We start from the raw sequence: 16,893 nt of genomic DNA, 5'->3' as shown, positions 1-16,893 counted from the left end.
TTCCTAACTGTTATGTGTATTTGGGGAAAAAGCTCACAGAATAAGGACGAGACCGAAAGCTTCGGAGAGTGACAAAAAAGTATCGAGTAGCTTTAATATATAATAACGAGTACAAAATCGAATAGATTCCTGCTGTCCGATGGAAGATGAAAAGGTGGATTCACAGAGGTTTCCTGAACTTGGTCTGTATCCAAACACGATACATTTTAAGGCAACGCCCACGATTCACCTGTAGTCTCCTGTCCACAATAAGCTGCTCCTCGACCAGACCCACTTTGGTGAACATATCTCGTAGCTCTTGTTCCGTAAAGAAATACACCATAGTTCCATCGCCGCGCACATAGAAATTATCCTCCAGACACTTGCCGCTCTTGAAGCGCAGCTGCGCCAGATCATAGCGTCCATAGTCCCGAAACACGAGCAGTCCACCAGGCTTGAGGAAGCGATAACAATTCTCGAGCACACGTTGCATTTTCGATGGTTCAATGGCTGACAACACAAAGATCATTACGATAATGTCCTGAGAGTCGGCCTCGAAAGGCACCTGCCACCGCTCCTCTGTGGCATCCATGACAAACACCTCGCAGCGTTTGCCATCGAATTGCGGCTGACTGCGTAGAATTTCGATGGCGCGTTCCGAGAAGTCACAACCATACACCTTAAGCTGAGACTCGCAGCTGTACTGAAGTATGGGCAGAATGGTGTTGCCAACGCCGCAGCCCAACTCGAAGATGCTGCGGGGAAGGGATTGCTCTCCGGCGGCCATGGGTGCCAGCTCGGGAAACTCTGTGAAGAGCCAATGGCGATCCTTGAAAAATCGATTATCGTGAATCCCATAGAAAGAGTCCCAGAACTTGGGCGCATCGGATTGAAAACGCTCTCGCTGATCCTCGCTCATTTTCACGGTGGAATTCTGCTCAACAGCCGCCTGAGCGGCTTGCTCCTGCTCCGCATCCCATTGCACGTGATCCCTGTTGAGCACATTTTAGTAAGAGAGTACTCATTAGTTGCTCAATTGAGTATATACCATGCATTAAACTCGAACACCTCGCGCGCATCGCTGAGTATTCGTTGACCAGCTCCGCTCGGTTTCTTGCGCTTGCGGGTGTGTTCCCAAGTTTTGCTACTGATATATTTACCAGGCGTTGTGCTTGAACACATCGGCATCGTCCTTAAGCAGACGTGTACCAAACTGCGGCCGCTTCTCATTGTCAACGCTATCATCTAAAGGCAGAATTGTTTCACTCATCTCAGAATAAATTCACGTTGTAAACAAACAAATGTGTTGCGATTCCGACCATATGGTACGTGAGGTGGCCAGACTGTTAAAATTAGGCATGTGGCAGCACTAGTTAAGTTGTTGCCTATTGGCAGGCCGCCACAATCTATCGGTTAGTATAACAAAACCGCAAAATAATTTTTGTTGTATGCGTTGTTGCTTTCTGCAGCAAATTGAAACAAATAAATAAGTCCAAGGAAAAGCGCCAACAAATTGCAATTGCAAATTGCCAGCAAACATTGAATTTCGGTGTGTGCAATTAAAAAATTCGAAAACAATACTTTTCAAAATGATGAACGAGGCTGCTGCACTGGCAAACATGATACCGTACGACACAATCGGACTCTACGAACAGCCCAAGCCCCGTTTCATCTTTAAAATGCCGCGGGTGGTGCCCGACCAGAAGTCCAAATTCGAAAGCGATGAACTCTTTCGTCGTTTAAGTCGCGAGAGTGAGGTACGCTATACGGGCTATCGGGAGCGCAGCATTGAGGAGCGTCAGGTGCGTTTTATGAACGGCTGTCGTGAGGGACACACAGAGGCCAGTTTTGTGGCATCGGGCACAAATCTACAGCTGGTGTTCAATGCCAATCAGAATCCGTACCTGCACGACAAGGAGTGCGATTTTGACAAGGAACACGGCAAGGTGCACATCAAATCCTATTTCATTATGAATGGCGTCTGTGTACGCTTCCGCGGCTGGCTGGATCTGGAGCGTCTGGATGGCGTTGGTTGTCTCGAGTATGATGAGCGGCGGGCCATGCATGAGGATGCCATTTTGCGGGATCAGATCGATCGCTATAATCAGCGACTGCGCGATTTTGAGGATACCAAGCGAGCTTACCGCGACAATCGCCAGGACGAGATGGAGGCAGTACGGCGGGGTGTCGCCTCCGGCGGCATTGGTGTCGGCGCCAGCATGTGGCGTCGTTAGTTGGATTTTTGGACGGCATCAGCGCCGTCACAACAACAGCAGCAGCACCAGCAGCAGCAGCACCAACTGCAGCAGCAGCAACTGCAACAGCAGCACCTACTGCAGCAGCATCATCAGCAACAGCAGCATGAGACTCAATTCGCAAATACTCAATACTTTATGGAAAACTGAAAAATGCTCCAAACTAAAACTAAAAAAAAAACCCAACCTTGCCACCAAAATGCGAGATTTGATTACGGATCTGATTCGTTGACTTTTAGATTCGCTCGAATATAAATTATATATTATTATTAGTACGCGCCTAGGCTTAATCTTAGTTCTTAGTAAATTACTTAATGTATTCTTGTATGGTATTAAAAAAAACATAACATTGTAATGTGAAATAGATATTACACATAAATATATATATATATATATACGAATAAACTTACGCATATTAATTCCGATAATTCAAACGTGACGCAGATTTTTTATTTACATATTCGTAGCATTAAGTGAATCAAAGTGAGTGGAGAGGGTATATTGAATTTAATATGCAATTTGTAACGCATCAAATGTGGACTAAATTCAAATCGAAAGCGTCTGCAACGAATCAAGATACAATTAAGAAAAGCGATCAATTGAATTGAATTTGAGTTTGTGTCGATTTCCATTTAGATTTTATTGAATTGCGTTAACAATAGCTATAATTCTTATAAATAAAAAGCTGATTAACATTTCATATGATGCATGATATTTATGTGTATGTAAATATATATATTAAAAATAAATCAAAATACAATTAACGTTTTCAACGGAATTGCAGATTGGAAATGCGCAGACCGATGCAATCCTTGCCAATCTGACTGACCTCGCAAACGGTGCAGATTTGTCCCTTGTACTGCGGATCATAGGCGGAGCTGCAGAACGGACAAGTGACCTCCGGCTTGCCACGGTACAACGGTTTCCAGCTGATGGCGCATATGTTGAACGGATTGAACTCCTCATACTCCAGTCGATGCTCGTCGACGGGATTCACTTCGCACGCTTGGAGTATTTTGCGTACCTGCTGTGCCACCTCCGGCCGTGGAGCCAGCTCCAGCAGACGACGTGCAAACGATGCGCCCGTCTTATAATTCTTCAGCTTGAAGAACATATTCAGTGCGGTGCGCAGCGTGAGGATCTGATGGACTGGTTGCAGTTTGCAGTGTGTAAAATAGGCAGCCATTTCACAGAGACGCTTCTGCTCTTCCAGCGTTGATTTGGGCATGCCCTTGCGCACCGTTTCCATCTTCAGGCCAACAATATACTCGGCACAGATTTTGAGCAGCTGTTGGGCTTCTGCCGTGTCCAGTTTGGTCTCGACCACCAGCAGCGGTATACTAATCAATATGGAGTGGAATTTCTCGATGGCTTCGGTGAATTTGCCGGATGTAGTCATCTGGTAGCCAGCCTGCAGGCGGGACACCAACTCGTTCAATTTAATGCCCAACGCTGGCCGTTGTTGCTTTGGATTCGTTTCACCAAAATTGCGAAGCGGATAACCGCTGAGGGATTGCAGATTGGGATTAGCTGTGTAGCTGGTGCGTGAACAGGCGTAGCTCTGCAGAAACAGTATCTTGAAGGGCTTGAAATTGACGACGCCCAGCTGATCGTTGAGCAGCCGGAAGGCGCTATTGAAGGCACCAGCCTTCACATGATCCAGCACCAGTTGCGAATTATTGGCCCAGTGCTGAGCCGGCGATTGACCCTTATTGGGCGCCGCATAATAGTTGCTGTCCAGCGCCGAGGCTTTAATCTTCGAGGCCAATTCAAGTGGTACGACGAGATCATCATCGCCCACATCCCAGCCACCACCGCCGCCGCCCGATTCATCGTGTCCCTCATCATTGCTGAGCGCATCGTGCATCTCCTCATCGCCATCATCGTCCTCGCCCAGGCCAAGATCGGCATCAGCCCCCCAGCCATCTCCGCCGCCATTATGCTCGTCGAGAAGCGCAGCATCCGCATTGATGTTGAGCGCCTGGCGAGCTGTGGCACTGTTGCCCGCCCGCGTCACCATTGCGCCCTCAAAGAAGCCCTTGGAGACGGACAGTAAGGGCCAATTGGTCTCCAGCTGCTGGATGGGCACAGGCGGTTGCAGGAGCTGTGCATTCGGATTCACCTCCGGCAAAGTGCTGCCCTCGCCGGTTATGTGCGCGCCCAGCGATTCGGTGAGATCGCCCAGACCATGTGTGGCCGCTGTGAGATACGCCAGCGATAGCTGGCCACAATTCTTGAGAATGCTCACGCGTTCCCGCACATCCCCCAGGAGCAGAGCACCCTGATACTGCGCCGAGATATCCTTGCGTATCTCTGCAATCTTGTTCATCTTCTTGAGCTTCTCCAGATTACCAGTGATTAGGTAGAGGAAGCTCAGCTTGTCAAAGTTCTTGGTGCGTTGATAGCACATCTCGACCACCTGATGATTGCCTTGGAGTAGAGCCGCCTGTCCCAGCCGATCCCAACAGTCCTTGTCGTCGAGTGCTTTGGCCGCCTGCAAAGCAATCTCAATATTTCCACACTCCAGGGCCAGGCCAAAGCGTGTCTTCTCATCCTTGACGAAATGCAGAGCCACCTCCGGATAGCCCTTCTGCTGCAGATACGCAATGATGCTCTGACCGACCAGTCGGGCATTCCTCACCATGTGCAAAACTTCATCATATTTGCGCTGAATCAGGGCCAATTTGAATTTGTATTCCGTCGAATCGATGTGGAGGACACGAGTGCGACATTCCCGATCCAAACAGAATACCTGATTGCCCTTGACTCGTGTCAAATAGATAGGCAGATCCAGAGTGCGTATGATGCCATGATCTCCATTGGTGATGGCATATTTAATGTGATTGCTGGTCGTATAGATAAAGACTCCAGATTCATCCCAGGCGCCCGACTTGACGCGACAATTCTCCTGCACGGTGCACAGATACTGCAGCCGGCGATCACAGATTGTCACCGAATGCTTACAGAGCAGCGCCACCAGCGACATATCTGGTGACCAGACGACATAGCGACACTTAGCCAGCTTAATGCTGCCAACGGAAACCAATCGTTGCACCTCGTACAGCGTCACATATTCGGGATCACGGATGAGCAGCATGCCAGTGCCGGCATAGAAGATCTCCTCACAGAAGGTGGGTATCTTTTTGGTCACTTCGTTCTTGAAGTTCTTCACCACCAGCTGCTGATTGCGATCGAGCACTGCGAAACGATTGCGTGCCACCCAAATGGCTGTGATGCCCGAGCTTCGTTTGCTATCCGATTCATTCTGACGCTCGCTTTCGCTATCCTTCGGTATCTGGCAGAGATCATAGGTGCTATTCTCCAGATTGTTGGTACGCGTGCAGATGAGCACCGCATTCAGTGCCGGATTGTAGGACATGCTATACACGGGCGACTTGCCGGGACGCAGTTGCATCACGACCGTATCCTTCGTTGTGGTAAAGTCCAGTTTGCGCAGAAAACGATCCTTGACATAGTACAGCATATTTCCATGTACGGCATAGGCGGGACGCTCTCGTTCCAGCTTAAAGACCACCATGCCTGCAAAGAAAAATATACTCAATTGGAGTCGTTGCTAAAGATTGAGGGACTCTCCACTTACCAGCATCGTGACCGGCTGCAAACAGATTCAATGTGGGATGTGCAGCCATAATCCAAAAGCGTTCGTTGTCCCGACGGAAGGTGAACAGGCACTGGCGCTTGGTCATGTCCCAGACGCGTATGCTGCGATCCTCACCGTTCGAGATGATCAGATCCTGTCGTGGATGGAATAGCACACAGGACACATTGTTGTAGTGGCCGCGGCACGTGTCCACCTCCCACGCCTTGTACTCGTTCATGCGCCACAACTTCACGAGGCGATCATCGGCACCGGACACAATCAACGGCAGGGTGGGATGGAAACTGGCCCAGTTGACGCCACGATCGTGACCCTCGAGCACATGCTTAACCACCGCATCGGCCTGGCCAAAGAGATCGGTGGCACCGGGATGACCCTTGAGATGCTCGTCCAGACCACCGGGACCGGGTGCCACATTCTTCTTGCGCAATCCTGAGATGTCCCAGACGCGTACCGTCTGATCCAGCGAGGCGGACACAATCTGATCCTCTGTGGGATGGAATTGGGCGCACATCACATAATGATTGTGACCGGTGAGCACACAGATGCAGTTCCTAGACTGCCAGTTCCAAATGCGTATCGTCTGATCGTCGGACGCACTCAGGATCCAGGGATACTCATGATGGAAGGCCACCGTGCGCACATAATCCAAATGGGCGAGCAGTGTGAAAATGCAGCGACGCTGCTTATAGTTCCACACCTTGATCTTGTAATCATCGCCGCCGGAGACGAACAGCGGCATCTGTTGATGGAAGGCGACACTACGCACAGGTCCGTCATGCTCATCGAACTTCTCGAGCAGCGTGTGCATGCGATAGTCCCATAACTGGATGACGCCGCTGTGCAAACTGGTCAGTATCCAGGGGCGTTTCGGATGAAACGACAGGCCCTTGACACGAGCCGATTTCGACTCGAAATTTGTCAACATGTTGGCAATTTCTTCCTTTGATTGTTGTTGTCTGAAAGACTCTGTCGGTTTTTGCTTTTACTGCTGCGACTAAGCACTCCGACGCAATTTGTTGTCTAAAATTATATAGAAACAATTGTCAGCATGTGGGTCACATTTAACAATAAGAAATACACATTGAATTTCAAATTAATTAACTATTTTATGTAAAAACACGCACACAAATTGCACAAATTTTCCAAGTGACACGTCAATTAAATTCTCCAATCGGCCACATTTGTAGAGTTGCCAATGTTCTTGTTGCATGACGATTTCATACCGATATATCCCATGATAGACAAACACTTGTTCACAATTTGCTGTATAAGAATACAATTAGAAGTACCGATTGCATATCAATTATGACAGTTTTGGTATGCACTAAGCTGTAACTCTGGTTGAGGCGATATTCTAGCAGTATATAACATTGATTCGTTGACTCTGCTGCTCATCGATTACTTATATTTGAAAATATCCAGAATATATCGATACGATATTCGCATTTTAATTTAAACAATGGTAATACAGACACTTGACAACAATTTTCTTTATAATAATACAATAAGAACGCCGCTTAAATGATACAGATAACGATTGCACGCCGTTATGACAGTTTTGGCATGTATTAAGCTGCTGCTGCAGCAAATAAATTTGATTCGTTGACTCTGCTGCACATCGATAAATTATATTTCTTTTATCGTACATATATCGATACGATATTCGCTGACTTTTGTTTACAATTTTTCTTGCTGACAACTAGAAAAATGCAATTTTAATTAAACAATGACGCTTGCACACCGTGCTCTCTTCACATGGTTCATAGTACTGGCATTCCTTATACTGCTCTGTTGGCGTCTATCACCACGGACGACATGGAACTGGTTTGTGACATTTACGCCGCTTTGGTTCTTCGATTGCATCCTCATCATTTACGTGCTGATCAAATTCATCCGCAAGTGGCGCAACCTGAATCGACTGGTTGATCTCCTATTCCTCTACAAGTGGAACATTGGCGGTGTGTTGCTGACCATCACATCGCAAGTGATGATATGCATGACCCTCGAGTATCCACAACAGATACCCATCTATGTGACAATGGCACCCCTGATCCTCCTGCTCGGCACGGCCATCGTCTATGTGGGCGGCAAACTACGCCAGCGTGAGGGCTGGCTAAATTAATAAACCATATTTATATTATTATGCTTAAGCTAAGTTTATTTGTAATTGATATATAAGAATGATGAGACAGTGTTTAGAATCCGTATTTGTTTTGGGTGGCGCGACGGGTTTGCCTATTGGCCGACCACATCGCCTGCAACTCCGCCTCATTGGCCTTGGCCTTGTGCGCCAAATAGGTGATTTGATGTTTGCGTCGCGTGCCCGCCACGGGCTCCTCATCAGTGAGCACGCCCGTCGCTTGAAATGCGGTCGTCGATGCCAGCGCTGTGCGCATCCATTCCTCCCGATCGGGCATCACTTGCGCGCCGGATATGTCAATCAGTTGCATTTCCTGGGCCTCCTTGCGCCGTCGCTTTGCATTCTTGCCCACCAGTGCATCCATTGCCTCCGTATTTAAGTGCTGTTCGTGATAGCGTTTCTGGGCGAGCTGTAGCTCTGCTACCTTCTGTTGAGCTGCTGCCTCCTCGTGCTCCTGCTCCTTCTCCTGGTCCGCTAAGAACTTCTGGCTGGCTTCGACCATTTTGGCAGCACGTTTGGCAACCAGTGCGTTAATCTCATTGCTGCTCACCGACGGCAACTGTTGCTCGCTGTTCAGCGAAAAGAAATCACCAACATCAGCATCCTCATCCTGGTCGTCATCCTCCTCGCTGTCGCTGACAGTTGGCATGGGATTTGGCAGGCTTTTGGTTTGCTTGCCGGGTTGCTGTTTACGCCCAAGTCCATCGACGCCTTCAGTATTGTGCGCGGCACGTCGCAGCTTAACTGTATCTGGCACAAAGGCGGGTGCCACAGGCTTTGAAGGCACCGCAGCTCCCTGATTTTCTTGAGCAGTCAACGGTTCGGATTTCTTGGCGAAAACCCTTTCGGATTTGGCCAGTGGTAGAATGCTGAGCAGTCCACAACCCTTTGACGACTTGCCATGTTGTTGCCTGCCCTGCTGCTGTTGTTTCTCTGCCTGTTCCTTGTCCACATCGGCGAAGTCCCTCAGCGATGGTATGCTAATCTTCACGCGTCCCTTGACAGCTGCCGGTGGCTTTTCCAATGCTGTGCTACCTGCTGCAGGCACAGCCTTTTTGTGTAGAAACTCATCGTCCGCTTCTTCCGGAATAGCAGCTGTTTTCCGTACAGTCCTAGGCATAGGCAACTTGGCAAACGCTTGAGTAACTTGCTCATCCGGCTGCTGCTCCTCCTCATCTGCGTCTTTCACGTTGGCGGCAACTTTGGGTTTGGGCAGGGCAAGCGTAAGTCGGCCACTGGGTGGCCTTAGCTCTTGCAAGGACACCTCTTGCGGTATGAAATCATCATCCTCATCGCTAATGTGGCCATTGATTGCTTTTGCTTTCACCTCAACTGGCTTTGTTGTTGTTTGCAGAAGTTGCACTTGCGTTCCAGTGTTATCCTCCTCACTTTCACTTTCCTCGTCGCTGCTCGCTGCATACGCAACTAATGACATGTTAACTATTATTGCTTTATTAAATGTAAATAAAATGTCAGAACAGAAATTCAACAAAAAGTATTCAATATAGAAAGAACAGCTGTTTTATGCAAACGAGTCACCCTGTCAGAAATATTGAAACAATGCTGCCACCTAATTAAGTCTGGCAATGCTGTGAAAATTGTCGGTTAAGGTTTGAAAAAGTTTATGAGGGGCTCATTTGTTTCTAAGCCTAAATTAACACCTGCCAACAGGTAGTTTAAGAAATATTAATATTAGCGTCACTACAGCTGTCAAACGATCATAAAACTATTAAATACAGGTAGCTACAGTTATGACATATCCCTTATAAATACCAAACCCAATTTGTTAACGAGATCAGTATGAATTTACACATCGAACTGTTAAGATCTTACAAAATGCATCATCATCCTCATCAAAATCTTAGCGATGCTGGCATAATGCCACCCTACGAAGCAATGGCGATGTACGAGCAACCCAAACCACGTTTCATCTTCAAAATGCCGCGGGTTGTGCCCGATCAGAGATCAAAATACGAGAGCGATGAACTCTTCCGGCGCTTGAGCCGGGAAAGCGAGGTGCGCTATACGGGCTATCGGGAGCGGGCGATTAATGAGCGTCGGATGCGTTTTGTGACGGACTGTCGGAAGGGCTATGCGGAGATCTCCTTTGTCGTCTCGGGCACAAATGTCCAACTGTATTTCAACGCTAATCACAATCCCTATGCACAGGAGCAGGAGTGCGATTTCGACAAGGAACGCGGTAAAGTTCACTTACGCTCCAGCTTCATCATGAACGGGGTCTGTGTGCGTTTCCGCGGTTGGTTGGATCTGGAGCGTTTGGATGGGGTTGCCTGTCTGGAGTACGATGAGGGACGTGCCCTGGTGGAGGATGCACAGCTGTGCGAGCAAATCGATAGCCACAACCAACGCATCAACGACTCAAAGCGCATTTATGTGCAGACGCCGCCACAGGATGTCATGCGACGTGGTTCGGGTCCGGGATCGGGATCGGGACCACCTATGGGCTGGTAAAACTAGTCTTTAAGATTTCTTAAATAGTTTTTTTTTCCTGAATAAAATGAAATAATGCAATATAAATATTGCAAACTATATATGTTTTGCAGCCCTGTTGCTATTGTTTCGTTGTTTCGTAAGGGTTGCTGCTGGCTGCAGGGTCTTTGGCCTTAATTACACCAACTTTAAAAAGGCGCCACCCCAAAAAAATAACTCAACCTAGTTCTCTCGCTCTCTCTCTTTCGCTGTTTCTCTATGTGCCGTTAGTCGGGGGACGCTTTCTCGGTATACCCTTTAAGAGAGAGTACTTTAATATTGTCGTCAGGTGTGTGATTGAAGATGACTGCTCCAAATAAATACAGCATACATATTCTTTTTTATTTTAATTTAGTTTAGTTGGTATATATATTAATCTATATATTTATATATTTTGAAGTATTTCAAATTCATAATTAAAGGAGACTTTAAGGGTATGTAAACTTCTACAAACCCATTTTCTAACAGTTATTTCTTGTTATTTGTTTGCTGTGCTCAACATAACGACTTACTTTTCTCCCTCTCACTCTTTCTTTCTCTCTGTCGCTGTCTGTTTCGCTCTCTCTCTCTCTCTCTCTCTCTCTCTCTCTCTCTCTCTCTCTCTCTGAGAATATATTGATTTTCTGGCATTCGGCATTGGGATGCTGCTGCTGAAAGAAACTTTGCAACTGGTCGATTGTTTTTAGTCTCAGTCCTCAGTCCAAATTCGAACGCGAGTGTGCCGGGTATATAGAAAAAAAAGGAAAAAAAACGGCGCAAAACTCGGCAGCGAAAGCACAATATTCATAAAATTATACATACCAAAACCACAACGAGTGATTTGCCAAACATTCAACAATTTTAATACATTTTTGTTGTTGTTGTTCTATTCGCACGAACAAAAAAAAAGCTACGACGTGCGCTAAAATTAGCGACCGGTGTATTCATAGGGTGTTTTGTATGCTGTATATGAGACTCGTCCCGTCCCAGTCCCAAAACACACATAGGCAACGCCCCCCCTTAGCGCCCGCAGACTACCTCTCTGTGGCAAACCAATTGCTGAATTAAAAACATATTTGGTGAAATAGTATTTGTTGCAAATGAGATGTGCAAATGATATACAAATATTGTAAGCATTAAACAAAAGTGCTTTCGTTGTTGGTGAAGTGAAGTGAAAAAATCAATTGAACACTAGAGTGGAAAATAAAATAAGGATAATCAGCAAAAATGCCAGCTTCGAATACGATTGTGCTGAAGAGTTTGTCCATATTGCTGGGACTGTTCTTCATATTTGTGGGAACGCTCAAGCTGACGCCGCACATCAGCAAGGATCTGTACAAGGATCTGGTAAGGGAGCAATTTGTTTACCTTGCGGCGCGCCTTTAACGCTAATCGATTTTTCATGCCAGCGACAGACACACAGAAAGAGAGAGATAAAGAGAGACCGAGAGAGGGGAAGAGAGAAAGAGAGGCGGTGAACAAGAGAGCAGAAACTACCACTGTGAAAATAAGCTGATTGTGGTAGACAAGTTCACAAGTTGTTTTGCTGGCTGTTGTCCTGGCAACTGGCTCGCTCTTATGTAACAAACTGGGTCAGCTTAATCAGCTAGAGATGGCTTTGTTTATTGCAACGGGGGGTGAGAGGGATAATTACATGTAAGCAAATTTAATTGCCACTGATGATGATGAAGGAAATGGCGATTAGTTGCGCCATTGAACTCGACCCCTCCTCGTTCAATGCCATCCGTTGGCCTTCAGAAATTCTTTTCAAAAACGTAATGATCTTCAGGAATATAGATATATGTGTATACATATATATTCATATATTTTTGTTATCTAAACACTTTGCTGGACTACACAATATTTTTATATATATATTTTTCTTAAATTGCTTTTCCTCTTGTAATCGCTGCTCATGAAAATAGAAAACGCTGCAAAATGCGTAGGCGAAAAATTTTGTTTTGTAAATTATTTTTGTTTTCATCAGCATGAACATATATTTCAACTTGAAATATATAAACAATGCGAAAACGTGTCAATTATTTATGCGACTTCCTCTTATTTATAACGAGACTATTTGGTTGTTTACATCTCCTTTTATTTTCGCGTTCATTGCATGCAAGTTTTCTGCATTTGTACTTTCATAAATATATTTAAGTTCTCAACTGGCATTTGGTTGCGCGCCATTTTACTTCCATCTCTCTGGTTTTATTTTGTTTATATGTTCGGGTTGGGTACTTGAAAGGTATTTGAAAATAAATATATACTCAATTCCGTTCTGTTGCAATTCCGCAGCATTTATAATTACCTTCGCGTTTCTTTCTTGGCGAATGCCAAACACCTTGGTAGTGTGTATGACAAATTAATGTTGTTGTATTTTTTAATTTTTATATATAAACAGCTTGCATTGCTCTCTACTGGGGTCGTCTAGTTTTGCACTGAGAAGAAACTATATATGCAATAAAATTGTTGCAAATTTTCTATAATAGATGAGCTGCAAATGGATGAATATAATATGTATAAAAATAAAATATTTGAAATTAAGTCGAACAATTGCTTTGCCTGAAGAAATAAGCTTAACTTTTTGTTTTTGAAGTCGTAAACTTATTGCATTTTTGATTGTAGCGAACGGAGTATGTGAAATATGCCAAGGTATTTCCGTTGACGGCTCTGTTTGGCGTTAAGATACCCTCGAAATGGTATAGACGCACCGTGGGCATTATGGAGATCGTTTGCGGACTGGCCATGGCGTTAATCCCCTATCGTAAGTACACTTCGGATAATAGATGTGCACTTCAATTAATACTACATTTATTTATAGATAAAATCAAGAATGTGGCGAATGTGTTGCTGCTGATGCTTATGCTGCTGGGCATCTATCAGCACTGGATGGTCAGTGATCCCTTCGAGCGTTCTGGACCCGCGCTGGTGTTCACCTTTATGCTGGGCGGTCGTCTGGTTGTCTGGTATCAGACAAGTCGCAAGGAGGCCGCTGATCTGGCGACGATTAATCTGCCACAAGCGAATGGCCTCAAACAGGAGTAGAGCCTGGAACCTGCCTGCCACCCCCAGTACTGCGGTCATCTAATCCTCAAACTCATAGACGCACTTGTAAACAGCTTTGTTTTAGCACAATAACTGATTAATTGGCTCAGCATCCAAAATAAAAAACAAGGAATCCTCAGATACAAACAACAGCAACAAATATTAACGAAATACTCAGAAAGAACTCTCATTTCTAGTTATAAATTAAATAAAAATTATTATATAGAGTAATTAATCAAAATCAAAAGCAAAAGGAAATTAAAGTTTTTCACTTTGGTGCCAAAATTAATAGAGCAGATATATATATATATATACTCGTTCTCGTACAACAATTTACAAATAATATACATACATACATCATACATAATTGCGAAAGTGTTCAAGTTATATAAATAATATAATTAAAAGCGAGTAAATAGTAAACACTCTCATATAGCTATAAAGACAAAGACCATTTTCGAGTAATGAAATTAATGCATTATAATAATAAATCCTTTAAAATACGGCAGACTCGTTTAGACGCAGCCATCGAATGCCCATATGACATTTTTAGCAACAATTTTAATAAATTTTGAATAACTCATATTCATACACATTATGTTTTCAACAATTAATCAACATCAGTCGTGGTTGTTATTGTTATTGTTTTGTTTTTGTTTAAAAGCATCTAGCGATTTTTAATAGCCAGTAATAATTGAGAATATAAATATCTGGCGTGCTCAAAGCATCAACTCTGTGCGGGATTAGTTAGTGAGTTTATTTGTCTGGTCTGTCTGCTTGGACATCTATTCGGATCCGGTGCTGAGCAGTTTAAGGGCCTTTTGTAGATTCTCAATCGCTGTCTTCACATCATCATAATTGAGGGCGCTGCCGGCATATTTGCAATACTTTTGGGCAATAATCATTTGATCTGGAGTTATCTGCACCCCAGCCACGGGCACAATGGGCTGATAGATGGCCGGATTGGGCTGAGCGGTTGGCTCGTAGGGCTCAAAGCCACCCGGTTTCTCCTCCTCCACGGGTGGACTCGGCAATTTGTTCGGATTCTTGAGCACCTCCTCGGCTGTGGGTGCTGTTACAGACGGACTTGTTGGCGCTGGCGAAGCGGGCTCAACTGGCTCATCATCTTCGGGTTTGGGCTCATCATCAGCAGCAGCAGCACCCGGTGACGACACATCGGGTGGTGTACTGTTTGAGCTGCCACCATTATCATCGTTGCTACCACCAGGCTGATTGTCCAGCTCAGCGGATTCATCGTCGGGAAAGGGACCGGGTATGGGTGTCTCGCCATTCTTCAGGCAATTGTGTATGTAGGCAGCCTTATATTTGGCATACTTTCGATTGTGGAGCGCCTCCTCGCTCAGCTCCCCAAACGTCAGCAATATGTCGTAAAGGACTCCACTGGAATAATACGCCTTGACAACGTTTCTGTGCAGAGTATGTAAATTATTGTAATTTCTATTTTATACACTAAATTCAATTCGCACTCACTTGCCAAAGTTCTCCTCGCGATCCTGTTTGTCGGCATAGAGAAACAATTTAAGCGCATAATTCTCAATGTGAGCCTGAGCAGCTACGTCATTAGTCAATGCTTCATTATCCGCATGCTGTTTCTTCATTTGCTCCAACCAATCCATAATAGCTAAAAACAAACATACAAATTGGATGAGTCATCACTCATTATGACTATTTACCCATGTGTATGTGTGTGTGTGTTTGTGTATTGTTTTTATCTTACCCAGCAGCAACTGTGTCTCCTCGGCGGTTTGTGTGGATGCTTTTAGGCCAACTTGTAGAGCGCTTTACAAAAATAGAATATAGAAAAAAATAAACCAAATTGTTTTTTTTCCATTTCCAAGAAATGGATTATAAATTTTACTCACTAGAGCCGAGCCCAATACGCAATAACGACGTCGCGAGTATCATGCTCCTGTGCCAACTTCAGAAAATGCTGAATGGACTTCAAGGAGGCCGGACAATTGGGAAACTCCATCTTTGGGCAACAAAGAGAAACGTAATTCCAAAAATTGTCGCCAAATTCCTTCGAACGCAGCAGAAAATTATTGTGATTGACAGCGCTGCCAACTCGATTCAAAAATGCCTAAGCAAGGCAATGTGACCGTAGCTATTGAGTTAGTAACTGGTGTGGTGACACTGACAGTCAAGAGAAATAAACAACTCATCACAGGTGGACGACAGTTGGCTCAGTCTTTTGTAGCCACTGCAAGCAATCGGTTAGTAAAGTCTGCGGGCAGCGCGAAGTGTTTGCTGATCGTTATCAACTTTATAAAAACAGCGCACTTTGCACTTTGGCTTCTATCATAGAATCTGCATCGTAGCAAACATTTAATTCCCTTTTATCCCACAGTCATGGCACTCTCAAAGCCCATTTATTCGCTAGTCGGCACATATCTGGAACAGCTCTTCAATCATCCAGTGCGCACGAAATCCATAACGGCGTAAGTTCCTCCAATCTTCCAGTGTCGTACAGTCTATTTACCGGTTACTTATGGAATTTCAGTTGCTTTTTGGCCACCTCGGCGAATGTTACCTCGCAGCGCATGGCGGGCGCCAAGAAACTGAATCAGCACAGCGTCTTTGCCTATGCCTTGTTTGGTCTGCTCTTCGGTGGCAGCGTTCCACATTATTTCTATCAGACCGTCGAGCGTTTGATCAGTCATAAATTGAAGTTCAGAAAGTTTCTTATTTTCCTGGCGGAGCGTTTAGTTCATGCACCCATTTATCAACTGTTGTCTTTGTATTCCCTTTCGCTATTCGAGGTGGGTTTCGGAGCGATGATCCTGGAATGTTTAACTGTTGTTGTTTCTCTTCCTATTCCAGGGCAATTCACATGACACTGCTGTGAAGAATGTGGAGAAGTTGTTCTGGCCCGTGCTGAAGGCCAACTGGCGATATCTGTCCATATTTGTCTACCTGAATATTGCCTATGTTCCTGTCATGTTCCGTCCGCTCACCATGGGCATTATTGCCTTCATATGGGTCGTCTATGTGGCCAGAAAGCGTCGCCGCTTCCAGGAAACTCAGGAAGCTGATAAGGCCACCAAATCCGCTTAGATACATTCTAATTTCCGTCTTTTTTGTTTATCTAATTGTATGCATATTAAGGCACTTTGTACTCTTTATGTACGCTTGGGTCGTTTTAAAGGTTTCAGCGGAATAAATTTGTCTATTTTTCTTTATAAGATAAAAATATAAATTCCGTGTGAAGATTTTGATGTATGTGTTGCATTCTTTGTGTGCTTTCTCACTTAAGATTAGCTAAAAGTGAGAACTCAAGGGTCGTCTTATCGCCTTAACAAAAAGACAACCAAAAAACACAACTGTAAAACTTAAATTGGTATATTAACTATAATAAAATAAGG

General features: G+C 45.0%; 9 protein-coding genes across 11 annotated transcripts; 5 read left to right on the top strand and 4 right to left on the bottom strand.

Annotated features, from left to right (window-relative positions):
- Positions 1 to 60: 60 nt before the first annotated feature.
- Positions 61 to 1,305, bottom strand: LOC6558260 (methyltransferase-like protein). 2 transcript variants are annotated; one of them, XM_032742927.1, is made up of 2 exons: positions 1,140 to 1,305; positions 61 to 971 (listed from the first exon to the last, which is right to left on the bottom strand). In XM_032742927.1, the coding sequence occupies exons 1-2, from the start codon at positions 1,247 to 1,249 to the stop codon at positions 161 to 163; spliced, it is 921 nt and encodes a 306-aa protein (XP_032598818.1). In that variant the 5' UTR covers positions 1,250 to 1,305; the 3' UTR covers positions 61 to 160. The 2 variants fall into 2 exon arrangements, with proteins under 2 accessions (XP_032598818.1, XP_032598817.1); XM_032742926.1 differs by having other exon boundaries at positions 1,028 to 1,290.
- Positions 1,306 to 1,499: 194 nt separating this feature from the next.
- On the top strand, positions 1,500 to 2,442 carry LOC6558088 (protein big brother). Its single transcript, XM_001983510.3, is given in 1 exon segment — positions 1,500 to 2,442. A coding segment is annotated over 1 exon segment (816 nt). The 5' UTR covers positions 1,500 to 1,568; the 3' UTR covers positions 2,385 to 2,442.
- A 413-nt stretch (positions 2,443 to 2,855) lies between these two features.
- Positions 2,856 to 7,039, bottom strand: LOC6558421 (coatomer subunit alpha). 2 transcript variants are annotated; one of them, XM_032742925.2, is made up of 3 exons: positions 6,981 to 7,039; positions 5,836 to 6,876; positions 2,856 to 5,774 (listed from the first exon to the last, which is right to left on the bottom strand). In XM_032742925.2, exons 2-3 carry the CDS (start codon positions 6,779 to 6,781, stop codon positions 3,004 to 3,006), a joined length of 3,717 nt encoding a protein of 1,238 aa, XP_032598816.1. In that variant the 5' UTR covers positions 6,782 to 6,876; positions 6,981 to 7,039; the 3' UTR covers positions 2,856 to 3,003. The 2 variants fall into 2 exon arrangements, with proteins under 2 accessions (XP_032598816.1, XP_001983547.1); XM_001983511.3 differs by having other exon boundaries at positions 5,836 to 7,011.
- Positions 7,040 to 7,549: 510 nt separating this feature from the next.
- Positions 7,550 to 8,052, top strand: LOC6557843 (transmembrane protein 60). The gene has a single exon (XM_001983512.2). The coding sequence runs from the start codon at positions 7,583 to 7,585 to the stop codon at positions 7,976 to 7,978; it is 396 nt and encodes a 131-aa protein (XP_001983548.1). The 5' UTR covers positions 7,550 to 7,582; the 3' UTR covers positions 7,979 to 8,052.
- LOC6558599 (proline-rich protein PRCC) lies at positions 7,988 to 9,450 on the bottom strand. The gene has a single exon (XM_001983513.2). The coding sequence runs from the start codon at positions 9,429 to 9,431 to the stop codon at positions 8,052 to 8,054; it is 1,380 nt and encodes a 459-aa protein (XP_001983549.1). The 5' UTR covers positions 9,432 to 9,450; the 3' UTR covers positions 7,988 to 8,051.
- A 382-nt stretch (positions 9,451 to 9,832) lies between these two features.
- On the top strand, positions 9,833 to 10,497 carry LOC6556557 (protein brother). Its single transcript, XM_001983514.2, has one exon. The coding sequence runs from the start codon at positions 9,833 to 9,835 to the stop codon at positions 10,466 to 10,468; it is 636 nt and encodes a 211-aa protein (XP_001983550.1). The 3' UTR covers positions 10,469 to 10,497.
- Positions 10,498 to 11,170: 673 nt separating this feature from the next.
- Positions 11,171 to 13,728, top strand: LOC6558082 (novel acetylcholine receptor chaperone). The gene is made up of 3 exons (XM_001983515.2): positions 11,171 to 11,812; positions 13,091 to 13,229; positions 13,287 to 13,728. Exons 1-3 carry the CDS (start codon positions 11,693 to 11,695, stop codon positions 13,508 to 13,510), a joined length of 483 nt encoding a protein of 160 aa, XP_001983551.1. The 5' UTR covers positions 11,171 to 11,692; the 3' UTR covers positions 13,511 to 13,728.
- Positions 13,729 to 13,964: 236 nt separating this feature from the next.
- Positions 13,965 to 15,628, bottom strand: LOC6557824 (vacuolar protein sorting-associated protein VTA1 homolog). Its single transcript, XM_001983516.3, has 4 exons — positions 15,394 to 15,628; positions 15,249 to 15,310; positions 15,002 to 15,152; positions 13,965 to 14,938 (listed from the first exon to the last, which is right to left on the bottom strand). The coding sequence occupies exons 1-4, from the start codon at positions 15,501 to 15,503 to the stop codon at positions 14,296 to 14,298; spliced, it is 966 nt and encodes a 321-aa protein (XP_001983552.1). The 5' UTR covers positions 15,504 to 15,628; the 3' UTR covers positions 13,965 to 14,295.
- Positions 15,629 to 15,685: 57 nt separating this feature from the next.
- LOC6557065 (peroxisomal membrane protein 2) lies at positions 15,686 to 16,750 on the top strand. The gene is made up of 4 exons (XM_001983517.2): positions 15,686 to 15,744; positions 15,879 to 15,969; positions 16,032 to 16,290; positions 16,352 to 16,750. The coding sequence occupies exons 2-4, from the start codon at positions 15,881 to 15,883 to the stop codon at positions 16,583 to 16,585; spliced, it is 582 nt and encodes a 193-aa protein (XP_001983553.1). The 5' UTR covers positions 15,686 to 15,744; positions 15,879 to 15,880; the 3' UTR covers positions 16,586 to 16,750.
- Positions 16,751 to 16,893: the final 143 nt, after the last annotated feature.

Source organism: Drosophila grimshawi, unplaced genomic scaffold, assembly GCF_018153295.1.
Source record: "Drosophila grimshawi isolate 15287-2541.00 unplaced genomic scaffold, ASM1815329v1 contig_44, whole genome shotgun sequence".
Classification (NCBI taxonomy): Eukaryota; Metazoa; Arthropoda; class Insecta; order Diptera; family Drosophilidae; genus Drosophila; species Drosophila grimshawi.
Note: the sequence above shows the minus strand (reverse complement) of the source record. Positions and strands in the feature narration are given on the sequence as shown.